Here is a 15,036-nt window from a genome sequence, read left to right as displayed (position 1 = left end):
AACATACTTGCAAAATGCACAATATTACTGACATAAAAAGTGTTGTTTAAGCCTTGAGTGCTGTTGAGGATGTGTTCGTCCACTCTGGGGAGATTTTGAGTCTTAATTTAGCCAAAACTTTCTCTGTGTTTCAGCTAATTAAATGATTTATGCTGACAAATCTTATTTTGACGCATATTTTGGGAAAATACTTTGAAATTTTTTCAAAAACTCAACAATACACTCTGGGCAAATTGACTACACTTTCATTATGTTGGTGGCTGTTTTTGCCCCATTAGCTTCCATTATAAGCACATTTTTTGATTGCAAAGCCATGACACCATACTATTGCGTATTCTTTATTTTTGTTGGTTTTGATTTGGTTGGTTGGAAGAAGTCCGATTTGTAATTTTAGCTGTTGCTCATCAGTTGCAGTGCAAAAAAGCGTAGTTTGTGGAGTTATTTATAGTGTGTGAGTGTGTGAGAGAGACCTTTGTGCACTTGATATGTCTGAGAAAATCTAAATAAGCCGCTCAGATCATAGTAAACATAGTAAGTGTATTTATGCAAGCACACTTTAATCTGCTGTTTTACTCTGTAAAACTCCATATGAAAGCCAGAAACTTTTGCACAGGCCTATCTAAAGGCTTAATGCTGCCAACTGATGACACATTGTACCTCTTCCCAACAGGGAAAACCAGCAACAATCAAGAATACATGATTATTTGGTGTCATGGCTTTGTAATCAAAAAATGTTGTTATAATGGAAGTCAATGGGGCAAAAACAGCCACTAAAGAAAGGGTAGTCAATTTGAACAGTACAGAAGAGTTAACTTTCTCCTGAACATAAAGTGACGTTTATTTAAGTGGTGAGAACAATAGCAGGACTGAATAATATTATAGATGTCACTCACACTTTTTAATATAGTAACTTTCTTGTTTTTTTGCATTTCTCTTATCTATCCAGGTGAAAGAGGAGTGTCGCTTCTTAAATGCTCCTCCAGTACCGCCCCGCTGTGCTAAAGGCCCCACCCCCAGTCCTCCAGTCCCCGCCCGCTTCCCTAAAACTCCTCCCACACAGACGCTCAACCCAAACCTCTCATTCTATTCCTCTGGGCTGACAGAGAGGTAAAAACACACACAAACCTTTTAATTACTTTACAAATACACAGAAAAAAGGATTCAATGGATTTATATTTTTAAGGTAAGTGGTCCGGTCTTCTAAATTGAGCTAAATGTCAATAATTGGTCAAAGAAATGTCCTCACCTGTCCACTGGCTGGCCCAAACTGAAATACATTATGATTTCATATTGTCATTGTAATGTGTGTAGTTACAGGCTATGTAAACTGGAAAAAGGCACATAACCACAACTATAACACTACATTTTAACATACCCATTTGTTAGATTACTTTTTTTTTCATTTTATCCACTACGATATCATATTTTAAACTTTAATTGACGTGTAATGTAGCTGTGTGAACATAAACAACATCTCTGAATGTAAGATGCTCAAAGTTCAATGCAAAGGGAGACATTTAGAGACTTAGCTTAGCAAAGCAGCGAATGAATTTGAGTACTACAAAAAAAATACATCCCGACTAGTGAGATCACAAGAGCTTCCGGTTACGTGAATTAACCACGTGCACACACCGTGCGCAGCGAAAGGGAGTGACCAGAGACGCTGTAAAGTTATAGCAGAGAAAGCTAAAATGTCATCCAAACGCTGCTATTTCCACAGAGCTTCTTCTGTTTCTCTATTTGGGCTTCTAAAGGACACGACACAAAGAGAGAAGTGCTTACAGTTTAATTTTAATTATGTTACAGAGAATTATATAAAAATAGATATAGCGCTAGCATTTGACAAAGGAGAACTTCCAGAATCTCTTCCAGTTCTAAAAACTCCTCCAACAGACGAAGCTGTGGATTGTGAGCCACAACCTGTAAGTATTTTTATTTGTTAAAATTGATCAATTACATGCACAGTTTCTAGCGCTAACGGTATGTTGTAGTGAGGACGTAAACAAGGATGTTAACAATGGGAAATGCTGTTTGGCACCGCTAACAATTTAGCTACAAATTCATATTTATCCATCAAACCGCTGTAAACAGCCACAATCTTCAGCAGCGCTACAGTGTCTCTCTCTATGCGGATGCTTTCCCTGCGTTCTACATCTCAAATAACAAACTCGCAATTATTTACACATGCTCATTCCAAATTTATGTGAAAGACACTCGTCAGATTTTTTTTAGAGAGCAGGCGTGAGCTGTGTGCTCTTCATTTCTGTCAGATTTAGGCACCTAACGCTGTTAACAGCTGCTCTGAGCCTCTGACTTGACTGTTTACTAGGCCCACACGGAATCTGTGTGATTTTTAGCCCATCATTAATTCTGTTTATTTACTTGAGTAAATGTGTGTAAATCTATATTTATTCAGTTTTTAAATTAATTATTGTAATATTTTTGATTAATATGAAAATGTACAATGCAGTTTGTACAGTAATATTTTCTGTCTTTTAGTAGATTTACTATATGAGAGACTTGCTTTGTTTATCAAATAAAGTGGATCTAATTGGATTTGCATTTTAAACATTAAATAAAAGTTAAAAGGATATTATTTTTTATTTCACATATTAAGGTTTTAGTTATGATACTCCCAAAATAATTCCGCAGAAATCACAGATTTTTAGCAAAATTCTCAGCAGAAATAGCAAAAAACATCCGCAGATTCTGTCTGGCCCTACTGTTTACACAATGCAAAAGTGCGCGCTTGTAAGGGAGTGACGTATAGCCGATCCGCGAATCACAGCACATTATGTTAGGACTAATCAGAGCCTCTTGAGGGCTGGTCTTTCAGAGGAACTAGGAAATATGATAGTCGTTTACATGTTAGCTTAGTAGCTGTATATAATTAAATGAAGATATATGAAAAACTAACCTGATTTTCTACAAGTGAAGCATGAGCACACATTGCTTTGCATCTTATAAACACAACCAAGCCTTCCCCTTTAAGCGAAAAAAAAAAAAAAAGATCTGTCCAAGTTAAGTGATGATTATCAGAGCAAGGAAAAATTTCACAGTAGCTCCTATTATAGAATTATATTACAGAATTTTTCATGTAAAACTGCTAATGTCAATATTATGCCCCCTTTGAGAAATGATTATATTTTGTCATTGACTACAGTACAAACCACTGTTATATAATTAACCCAAGTTATCTAGTTAACCAAGTTAAGCATTTAAATTACACTTTGGACTGAATACTACAAAAGAACTAGTAAAATATTATGTACTCTCATCATGGCAAAGACAAATGAAATTACTTTGTAAGAAATCAGTTCTAAAACTGTTGCTTAAATTGTTAAAACAGTACTTTAATATTTAAAATATTTAATTATAAATATAACATTAACATAATATAATATGGGCAGCGCGGTGGTGAAGTGGGTAGCACTGTCGCCTCACAGCAAGAAGGTTGCTGGTTCGAGCCTCAGCTGGATCTGTTGGCATTTCTGTGTGGAGTTTTCTGGTGCTCCGGTTTCCGGTTTGCGTAAAACATATGCTGGCTAAGTTGGCGGTTCATTCTGCTGTGGCGACCCCAGATTAATAAAGGGACTAAACCGAAAAGAAAATGAATGAACAAATAATATAATATTCTAATAATTAACATTTCACAGGAGGGCTAATAATTTGTCTTCAATTGTGTATATTTAGTATTATATATAGTATATATATGTTTTAGAAGAAAAAAAACACTTCCTAACTATGATGGTCTGGCGTGACGACTACATAAAACGTTTTAAGGGTTTGAGACTCTTTTCCTCTGTCCAGATGTTCACGACTAAAGACATAAACACTGAAGTTGACGTTTAATTGTAATTGACAGCGACACTGAATCTGCTGTATAGAGTGCTTAATGAAGAAACTTGAGTTATTTGACCTCAGTGCCGAACTTCAGAGCCTGTGCAAACATCCACATTCTTAGAAGCTGCTTTCTCACCAGTTACTGGAGTAATACATTCATTCATTTTCCTTCAGCTTAGTCCCTTATTTATCAGAGTTCGCCACGGTGGAATGAACCACCAACTATTCTGGCATGTTTTACGCAGCGGATGACCTTTCAGCTGCAACCCAGTACTGGGAAACACCCATATACTCTTACATTCACACACACACTCATACACTACGGCCAATTTAGTTTATCAATTCCCCTATAGAGCATGTATTTGGGGAAACCGGAGCACCTGGAGGAAACCCACGCCAACACGAGGAGAACATGCAAACTCCACACAGAAATGGCAACTGACCCAGCTGGGACTTGAACCAGCGATCTTCTTGCTGTGTGCTAACCACTGAGTCACTGTGCTGCCCTGAGTTAATCATTTATTTTGTTATTAAATCAAAATGCACAACACATATTCTTTAATGTACATATTAATCCAAATGTGGCTCTCAGCAATACGGCTGTGTCCAATATTGAAGAAAAATGTTATAGCATGCTAATAATGTGACATTTGATATGCATAATTTATATATATATATATAACATTTACATAGCATAACAATTAGGGATTTCCAAATCAGGTTTTTTTGCCCTCGAGTCTGAGTCATTTGATTTTTAGAATTTACCAATACTGAAACCCGATCCAATACTTCTATAATACATAAAAAAAGAATGAAGAAGAGCGAAGAAACAGATCCAGAATGTTTCTTATTTTTTATTTAATTCACCTTATTTTAACATTCAACAACTCTATTAACAAGTTGAGCACTCCTGTGAGGTAGCTTGAAAAATCAAGTAATAAATAACATCAATTCTTCAATTTTGGACTTTAGTGCAACAGTATATATAAAAAAATATAAATAAAAACAAACAGCACCTCAACTTAAAATTCCCGGCAGGCAAATAAAAAAAAAATAAATAAAATAAAAGTGCCACAGTGTTTGCAAAGCCAGTAATGTGCTTTTAGGAACTGCATTTCTAACTCTTAATGTCAACACACACTGAAAAAAGTGTTGCATGCAAAACTGTTGCAAACAATTTATTTGTGTTAAATTTAAACAAACAAATTAAATTTAATAATGTTCAACTTAATTTGTTTGTTCAAATTAATTGTTTACAACCACTTAACGTAAAAAATTGAGTAAATCCAAGGAAACATCTTTGAATAATTTTTTTCAGTGCAGTGGATGGAAATGTTTGTTTTTCTTAATGAAACTTGCTGTATGTGTCTTATCAGGTTTGTTGTGTTAAATGTAGCTTTTTCCTTTCCACTTCTTACAATCCCAAGTTTACATATCTCACAGTTTACTTTGTAATACTTCCAGACCGCAGACATACTTGTGCTTTCTGCTTCCATGTTTTACTTTGCTGGCATTTAAACTATTACGTCTCTGTGACAAAGTGATGTCAAGCTGCACGCGTTGCTGCTTCTGTGTGAAGTCAAGAAAGAGATCTAACTCTGTGCCTCCGCATAACTATAGATGTGTTGAAAAATAATGAGAATATATATATATAGGTTCCGATTGAGTCTGAAACCGATTGATGGGGCCCGATTTCCGATCACGTGAACGGACTTGGACATCCCTAATAATAACAATCCAATGGCTTTCCCTCTCTGCATGTAGATTTTGATAGGCACATATTGAGTTTTTGGTGACTCTTTTTCTCTCTCTTTCAGCTCTGCTCCTCGTAGTGGCAGCAGCTCTCCATCACCAGACTCTTACTCTCTGTACTGTTATCCGTGCACCTGGGCCGACTGCGTGACCTCTGACACCTGCGTGACCCCTGATCCCACCCAGCCCGCACAGGCTTGTTGGTCCCACCCACGAGGAGGCGGAGCCTACACCTCCAACATCCTCAACACACCTCTCCTCAGCACTGACTCCGCCCAAAAGAACTACTCTACCTGCACCAGACCACGACCAGTGGCACAAAACCGCTTCGCTCCTTTCGGCGCCCTAAACCCCTTCGCCAATCCAGGACACACCCACGCCTCCTCTGATTGGCTCACCACCGGTAGGGACTCTCCCACTCTAATACCTGACCTCATAAGCTCCACCCCCAAGGAGACTCAAGCCAATCAGGTAGCTTTAGAAAGCAGTCCTGAGCCTTTATCAAAACCGGTCAAAAGTTCAGAAGAGGACACAGTCACTATAGACTCCGCCTCCGGAACGGTTGCCATGGAAAGAGGGGCTGAGGGCGGGGCCGGGTCATCATGGCGACCTCCCGCAGAGCTCTGCTGGCTCTCGGTGGAAGAGGTTTCATCCAGTCTGCGGTTTATCGGCCTTTCGGATGACGTGATTGGTGTGTTCAGCCGAGAGAGGATTGATGGCTCTATATTTACTCAGCTGACAGAGGAAATCCTGTCTGAGGACTTCAAACTCACTAAACTACAGGTCAAAAAAATCATGCAGTTCATTAAGGGATGGAGGCCCAAGATATGAGAGCAGCATCTTTGTGATTTCATGGACATTTTTAATTGTGATGGACTTGCAATGTACGGAAGTCCTCGGAGGTCATGCGTTGTTATTATTAGGGGTGTAACGGCACACTGCAGTCATGGTTTGGTGCGAACCTCAATTTTTGGGTCACAGTTTGGAACAGGTATGGCACAACAGGAATAATAACAAACTTGCACATGATTGGCTCTCAGTAATGTCAGTTATGCAGCAGTGGACCAATTAGAAGAAGGCAGGGTAAGAGTTGCTCGAGCTTCTGTGTACCAAGTTGGCATGACAACAGCAACACGGCAGAACTATTTCTGAATGCTGCATCTCTTGTTTTCATACGCAAATACACATTCTTTGAATGGATGCTAAGTTTTTTCTTTCTAACTTCAGTGACTGGACTGGCTTATGTAGACTGAGTGTATTCATAGTGTGAGTGTATGAACCGAACCATCACCACTATACCGTGACGGTTTGGGATGAATACATATACTGCACTGTTACACCCCTAGTTATACTTTTCTTTCTTGAATTCTCTTAATTTTCTAGTGATCTCAAAATATCAAATGTTGTTTTCTTGTGATCAGAATTTTTTCTACTTATTCAGCATAAGAAGATGTCCTAGGTCAGTGGTTCTTAGTTTCGGTCCCCAGGCCTCCACCATCTCACTCCCCGCACATTTTTCTTTGTCTCTCTTATTTGACACTAGGCTTGGGCGGTATCCAAATTTTGATACCGTCAAACCTCCTCCCTGCTTTACCTCGGTATACGGTATTATCATGAATAATAAAAAAATTACTTCGTAAGGCTCAGACAGCGTCACCAAACTGTTGGCTAAACCATTCAGAAACTGAATACCAAACACTAATACTGAAATGATAACAAAATAACATGCACAACAATATTAACAACTTTTTATAGCAACAAATAGCAGTTTATAAAACACTGCTAATTAAATTAACATAAACATCCAGAACAGTTTTCGCGCAGAGACGCGCACACAAATTAATATAATTTTATTATGTCCTTAAAGGACTTTTTTCCACTGTGTGGAAAGACACCATTTCCTTCGCCAAGTATTTTGTCACTGCATCAGTACAGGTTTTCCAACAGACACTGTCCCTTTTGTACTTTGTTGTTTTCCTGAAGGCCCCCATTATCATCGGCTGCGTACTGGCAGTGAACCTAGATGTTGTTGGTCCTGTATTGAGAGGAACTCGGGTCCATCCTCGCAGCAGTTAATGCATGGTAGTTTCGTATATGAAACCTTAGGCTTCAGATATTTCCATCTCTTGTGGTCATGTGCCTTGTTCATATTTACAGCCTCTCTATTCTCATTCGGTCCAAACCTGAAATACTGCTAAATTGCAGAAGTTGTGCTCTTTTTCGAGACCAGGTCACTTGGTACGCGACTCGTCATCTTTCCCCATCTCTCTCTTTCTCCTCCACACTGTCCCATGATGACAACCATGCAAACGCATTTTTAGGCATTAAATAAAGGATATTTAATATTTAATCCTTGTCTCGTATATAAGTGCATTGTTTTTATGACGGTATAATGGTATTGAAACTGATACTGTTGCTATTTTTAGATCCTGCATATTACCGCCCAAGCCTATTTGACACACAACAATCCGTTCATGGATCTCTCTGTTAACGAGCTGATGATCTGAATCAGGTGTGTTAAGTAAGAAAGACAATAGCTGCGTCCCAAATCGCATACTTATACACTATTCTACGCCATTTTGTAGTATAAATAGTGTACGTAGAGCTTTCACACTGAAAACTCAAAAAATAATAAGTGCACTTTGATTACCCAGATGATGCACTCATTCAGCTGGTAAATTGAAGTGTGTAATGATGGACCGCAGGTTTGCTTACGTAGCAGAAGGGGCAGAGCTATCGGGCACACATGTTGGATAACTTTATTTATTTTGGATGGTGAAAGCAAAATTCTCCTACGTGGGTGATTATAACGACTCTCGATGGTGAATGCGGTTATACTCATAGCAGGTATTATTTGATAGTTTGGTCATTTATTTCACTGATTTGGCAACCGGCAAACGTCATCAGGGAAAAGGTTTGAATTTCCGCTTAGTAAAAAAACATTAGTGCTCCATTCGGGACGACACTACATACTTATTCTATGCTGTTGAGTGTGTAAGTTCATAAGTACATAGTGCATGAGTGCATAGTGTGCCATTTGAGACGCAGCTATACAAAATGTGCTGGGGGGGGGGGGGGGGGGGGTCCCGAGAACTGGAATTGAGAACCACTGTCCTAGATTAGAAGCAGTAAATGCACAGTATTTCATAGCACTTTTTTTAAGTAATTGAAAATAAGGTTGAAAAGGAGGCATTAAAGCAAGTTCTTCATTCTTCATAATCTAATTCATACATGAAACAAACTTAATTTGTGCCAGTCAGAACCTACGCTTAAAATATAAGCAGTGAGGAATTATAGAATATATAACACGATAATATAAACTTAATCATGGACATGTATAATATTAATAGATATTAATGATATTATTTAATGGCTGTACTGATTAAAGCCCTTAAGTTATCTCTTTTTGTTTTGCAGGGCTGGTTCAAACTCAACTGCTGCTAGGCATACATTGGGCAGGCATAAATAAAAACAACAATAATAACATTAATAATTAAATTATTAAATAAAAGCAGAAAAATTAAGTTGTGATAATGACAAAAAACAACTTTGTTATGTCAAGATCACAAGAAAATTGAGTCATCATTACAAGAAAACATTGTTAATATTAAAATCACTATAAAAGTAAGTTGTGATCACAAGAAAACAACATTGTTAATATCAAAATCACTAGAAAAGTAAGTTGTGATCACAAGAAAACAACATTGTTAATATCAAAATCACTAGAAAAGTAAGTTGTGATCACAAGAAAACAACATTGTTAATATCAAAATCACTAGAAAAGTAAGTTGTGATCACAAGAAAACAACATTGTTAATATCAAAATCACTAGAAAAGTAAGTTGTGATCACAAGAAAACAACATTGTTAATATCAAAATCACTAGAAAAGTAAGTTGTGATCACAAGAAAACAACATTGTTAATATCAAAATCACTAGAAAAGTAAGTTGTGATCACAAGAAAACAACATTGTTAATATCAAAATCACTAGAAAAGTAAGTTGTGATCACAAGAAAACAAGCAAGAAAAAAATATTTCAATGCATTGCCTCTTAGGACTTCCGTAACAATGAGTGGTGCTTCTCCTCAGACTATTGCTGATGTTAGTGTCTGAAATACACCTCTCTAATTCAAGGACTGACAGATTGTGACTAATATATTCTGGAGCACTATTTGATGTTTTTATTGTTGGGGTGGGATGATGGTGTGTGTGTGCCTTTAATGGACCGACAGAGCTCATTGTGTGGTCCTTCTGCTGCCTTTTAAGGGTTTGCTGACTTTGTTTTGACCTTTATTTTGGTCTGTTTCTAGTATTCTTATGTGATTTGCTCACTTGTCAAATTGGTACTTCAGTGGATCTCATGAAACCTGTCAGGAACATGTCCTGGTTATATTTCACCACAAAATCTAAAATACATATAACATATGAAACGGTTTAATGTGATATAATGATAAATTACACTTAAAAAATATTTATTTTTCAGATTTTTATTATTATTATTATTACTGTATGTGACTGAGTGACATTTAGGTGACTGTGAGTGACAGTCATTACTAGAGTAAAAGAAAACACAATTTGTGTGTAAAGTAATACAATACTTATTGTTCTACTGTATTACAGTTTTATATCAATTAAATAACCTAATTTTAATATTTTAAATGATACAAAGCTCAAAAGTAATACTACTGAACACAATTTTTTGTTACTAGTATTTAATTAAGGAGGGAAAATACTTGTAATTGTAATGAAAATACACAAAAACATAAATTTGAAAACATTTTTGCTAATTATTTTTGGGAGGTTCTTGACATGTTTAATGAGATTTACTTAGAGTGGTCAGCATATATGAGTACACCAATCACAAATCTATTTTTTACATTATAATATTTTCCATACATTGCTTCACAATATTATATTTGTGCATATACGTTAGTTTGGTTTGTACTGTAGTTAAATCTGGAGCTAATCTAACAAAGTAAGAGCCAGTCCTTCCCACACATAGACTTATATATTAACTGCCACCCAAGTGTTTTTAGTGACACTTTTTTTTTTACTATTACATCCTTTACAATTTCTTTTGCATCCGCCCAATAATCAAACATCCGCAATCGATTAAGTAGTGGAAAGTCTTCTCTCGTTTACCCATTTCGTTCTGTGTGCATGAGATCTGTCAACACACCCACAGACAGTCTCATGTGCTCTGCAGAACCACAGATACTTGCCTTTTTGGGACATAAACAATTCGTCCAGCCCGGGTTTCTAAATCTCGTAAAATGTCTGGGATTCAACTTTTGCTTTCGCTTTCAAAAGCTTGTATGCATTTTTGCATTACCTTTTTACTTAAGCCTATTCTTTCGATTGGCTTCGCAGCTGACTGAGAAACATTCAATTACTCTTTTTTTCTTATCTATACGACTCAGAAAACTTTACTATATACTCAAAAATGGCAAAATGACTGGTCTAAACTAGCTGCAAAATTTATGTACACCACTAGTAATAGTTAATCAAAGCATTTGCCTTATTTAAATAATCTACAGGTTTAATCTTGTAATTATGATTATTTTTAGAGATATTGTCTGTTTTTATTCATTTTTCTGTCATTTATTTCTAGTTTGATGATTATTTGATTAATTTGATGATGTTAATATATTACATTGGCTATTTTATAAACATATCTAAAATGCTTTGGCATTCACGTTTGCTTTGAACTTGAAAGAGAGAGAGAGAAGCAGATTTAACCAGTCAGAGGGTGCACATGGCTCCTGAATAGCATAAATGTAAGAGAAATAGTGGATTGCTTTTAACTTCAAGTCTTTTTTTTTCTTTAACCCATTGAAAAGGAAGTGTATAACAGTATCATAATAAATACAATTATTGTTAAAAATTTAATTATGTTTTGTTTGTCGCATATAGTTAATAGGGGTGTCAAAATTAATTGTTTCTTCGGTGCACCGCGATGCAGACGCGTATAATTCGGTATCGGTTCAGTAATAATCATAAACAGTTATTATGTACTGACGTCATTTATATCATATGCGCTCTGTCGCGAAGGAGGCGAGCGCGGGTATTTACAACACTACAGGCCATACTTAAAAATTTCACTGTGTGTATTTTCTGGAAAGTCTTTCACTGGCACTTACAGCAGAAGCCCCTATTTCTCTGCGATTGAGGGAATGAAAGTACTCCATTTCTCTCTCTCCCACTGTGACCCATTTCACCTGCTGGGGTGACTCTTCCTCCCCTCTATTTTCCTCTCGGCTGCATGCATTTCCAAATAAAAGTGCGGGAGGGGTCAGTAACTCTGGTGTAATTTTAACAGGAGTGGGCGGTCTCACAATATCGCTCCCGAGCGAGCAAGCAAGCAAGCGCGCCAGGCGTGTGTGTGTTTGTTTGGTGCGGTCTATGTTTGTGTATGTGTGTGAATGAGAGACAGTGTGGTGCTGTGTGTCCATATGTGTGTTTATACAGACAGCTTTTTATAGCCACCCCCCAAAATACAACACTGTGTATGGAAAGCATCGTCAATGCACCGTGATGCACCGAAATATCGAATTGAACCGAATCGATGGCATGATAATCGTAACCGAACCGAACCGTGAGACCAGTATAGGTTCACACCTCTAATAGTTAACTATTTATGTAATGTGGATAAATGGTGTTTCAATCTGGCAAACACCACAAGTATATTTTAAACCTGTGGGAAGCACTGAGAGCAATAAAAAAAATTAAAAAGAGCAAAATACAAGAGAAACTAAAAATTTATAAGACTTTGTAGTTTGTAATTTTTTTTTAATATCTCACATGAATTTAAATAATAATAATAATTTTAATACAAAATAACTCATGATAACGGTCCAAAAATTAGTGCTCTACACACAAATCTATATGTTTTATAGATTTTTTAAATCAAAAATTTTAAAAAGAGCAAAATATCAAGAGAAACAAAAAAATACATACAAATTTGTTGCATTTTTTTGCAGTATTTCACTTGAATTTAAATGATGTTCAGGGACTAAAATGTTATTTTAATAAATATATGCCTTTAATAAATCTGTTTAGTTCAAATGCACCAAAATATATGATCTATATTCACTGAGAAATGGATCGAAACATTCATTTTCAAAATGGGGTTTACTCATATATGCTGAGTACAGTATATAAAGCACAAGTTTTCTTCTTTTCTCCTGTGCACACTGAGCTCATATCAGGAGGAAGACTTTATGGAGATTTAAAAATAACGAGTTCAGTTTGTGATGTACACGCTAATAAGAGCAGCGAGACTTTACAGTCTAAAGAACACGCTGTAATTAGGTGACAGTAATTAAGAGTTTACTAACTACAGCCCACGCTGATGAAGGGTGTGTGTGAGGTGAGTCAGAGCTGCTGAAATGAGAATGGTTTACCTCACGTCTTCTTCTTTTGTTTTATCAGCATTTCAGGAAGGTTTCTGGAATGTTTATTTAACAGCGTCCCCCCTCAGTAGATGCATTTGTACTTTTAATAATATGTAACAGCAGTAGTGTGTTTCATGTGTACTGTGAGGTCATCTTGTATGATTTAATTGTGTGATTTAATCCTGATGGATCAACTTCAGAAAAAATTGTAAATAAATCAATAGTGCTCACTTGAACGGTGTGGTTCCCAATACTGGAAGGGCATCCGCTGTGTAAAACATAAGCTGGAATAGTTGGTGGTTCATTCCGCTGTGGCGACCTCTGAAATAGAGACTAAGCCGAAGGAAAATGAATGAATGAATGGTGTGGTATAATAAACAATTCCTTTAAAAAATGATACAAGCTTTCTGTTACTGAAACAAGTTATTAAAGTTATAGTTCACCCCCAAAATTTAAATGTATTCACTATTTACTCACCCTCAGGTGTTTCCAAACCTGTTTAAGTTTCTTTCTTCTGTTGAACACTAAAGAAGATATTATAAAGAAAGCTGGTCACCTGTAACCAATGACTTCCAATGTAAGAAAACAATATTATGGAAGTCAAGGGTTACAGGTATTCAACATTTTTTGAAATCTCTTCTTTTGTGTTTAGCAGAAAAAAAGAAACTTATAAAGGTTTGAAATGAGGAAATCGTGATTAAATTTATGGATGAACTATATCTTTAATCTTTTTGCATCAATTTGTATTGCCAGTATAGAGCAAAACCAGACAATACTGTGTCAAAAAAGTTACTTGCAGATCTCGAGTATCAGTATGAATGTTTTACTACTTCAGAAAACAACACTTATACTAGTGTGATTTAGGCAAAATATATGTTAGAATTATAAAAATGTAATTTTGAGCCACTTTAATTATTTAGGTGCCATTTTTATTATTTAGGAAAACTGCAACTTAGAGCTATTTCAAAACATCCAGCAAATAAACCTGATCATTATAGGCCTATTGACGAATATATCACACTGATAACTTTTCGGTTGTGTTTTTAGTTTAGTTCGGTTTATTTGTTTACAGAGTCAATGCACATTAATAAAATTTACTGTAAAATGTGCCAGAATTAGCCAAGAATGGCTATTTTTTATCTGTAGACCCCTTACAGAATGTTAAAAAGTCTCACCTAAAATAGAAGCACAGAATAATAACATAAAATACATTTTGATATATAAAATACAATTAAAAGTAAAAAACAACAGACTGATGGCAGCAGAAGAGGACAAAAGTGTCAAGAATACAGTACTAATGCTGACAATGCTGATTTGAAACTAACCAAATTTTAACACGAGACTGAAAATAATAAAAAGTAAGTGATCTTCTAATTGTTGGTGGGTTGGAGTTCCATTCTCTAGCAGCTTTCACTGAAAATACCGACTGACTAAATTAACTTTTTTGAGAGGAATAATACAATCCCCTCGTTCACCACCTCTAGTAGGTCGGTGAGCAGTCGTTCTAATATTCACAAACTGATTTAGTGGTGAAGTCGGGCTGTGTAAAGTCTTAAACATTAAACAGATATGTACATATTTGATTAAATTTTCCCAACTAAGCAGGTTGTATTTCTTTAATATTGAACAATGGTGAAACTGAGCTGATTTCTTGTCAAGGGTTTTTATAGATTGTTTGTATAAGGATTCAAGTGGCTTCAAAGTAGTAATGCTGGCTTGGGACCAAGTGGTTAAACAATAAGTGATATGAGAAATGATCATGGGGTGATAATAGATTAGGGCAGCCTCACATGACATCTGATCACGAATAAATCTACAATTTGCTACACTGAATCTTATACTAGTGTGATTTGGGCAAAATATATGTTAGAATTATACAATTTTAATTTTGAGCCACTTTTATTTATTTAGGTGCCATTTTTATTATTTACGAACACTGCAACTTAGAGCTATTTCAAAACATCCAGCAAATAAACCTGATAATTATTGACGAAAATATCACACTGATAACTTTTCGGTTGTGTTTTTAGTTTAGTTTAGTTTATTT

The 15,036-nt window shown here is 36.0% G+C and overlaps 1 protein-coding gene across 1 annotated transcript in view; it reads left to right on the top strand.

Moving 5' to 3' along the window:
• Nucleotides 1–7,907, top strand: part of gareml (GRB2 associated, regulator of MAPK1-like) — a 39,148-nt gene extending 31,241 nt beyond the window's left edge. The window contains exons 5-6 of the mRNA XM_056480720.1: nucleotides 947–1,107; nucleotides 5,661–7,907. Of these exons, the coding sequence (XP_056336695.1) occupies nucleotides 947–1,107; nucleotides 5,661–6,426 (927 nt within the window). The 3' untranslated portion in view covers nucleotides 6,427–7,907. The remainder of the gene's footprint in view (nucleotides 1–946; nucleotides 1,108–5,660) is intronic.
• Nucleotides 7,908–15,036: the final 7,129 nt, after the last annotated feature.

Source organism: Danio aesculapii, chromosome 20 (genome assembly GCF_903798145.1).
Source record: "Danio aesculapii chromosome 20, fDanAes4.1, whole genome shotgun sequence".
NCBI classification, from domain to species: Eukaryota; Metazoa; Chordata; class Actinopteri; order Cypriniformes; family Danionidae; genus Danio; species Danio aesculapii.
Note: the sequence above shows the minus strand (reverse complement) of the source record. Positions and strands in the feature narration are given on the sequence as shown.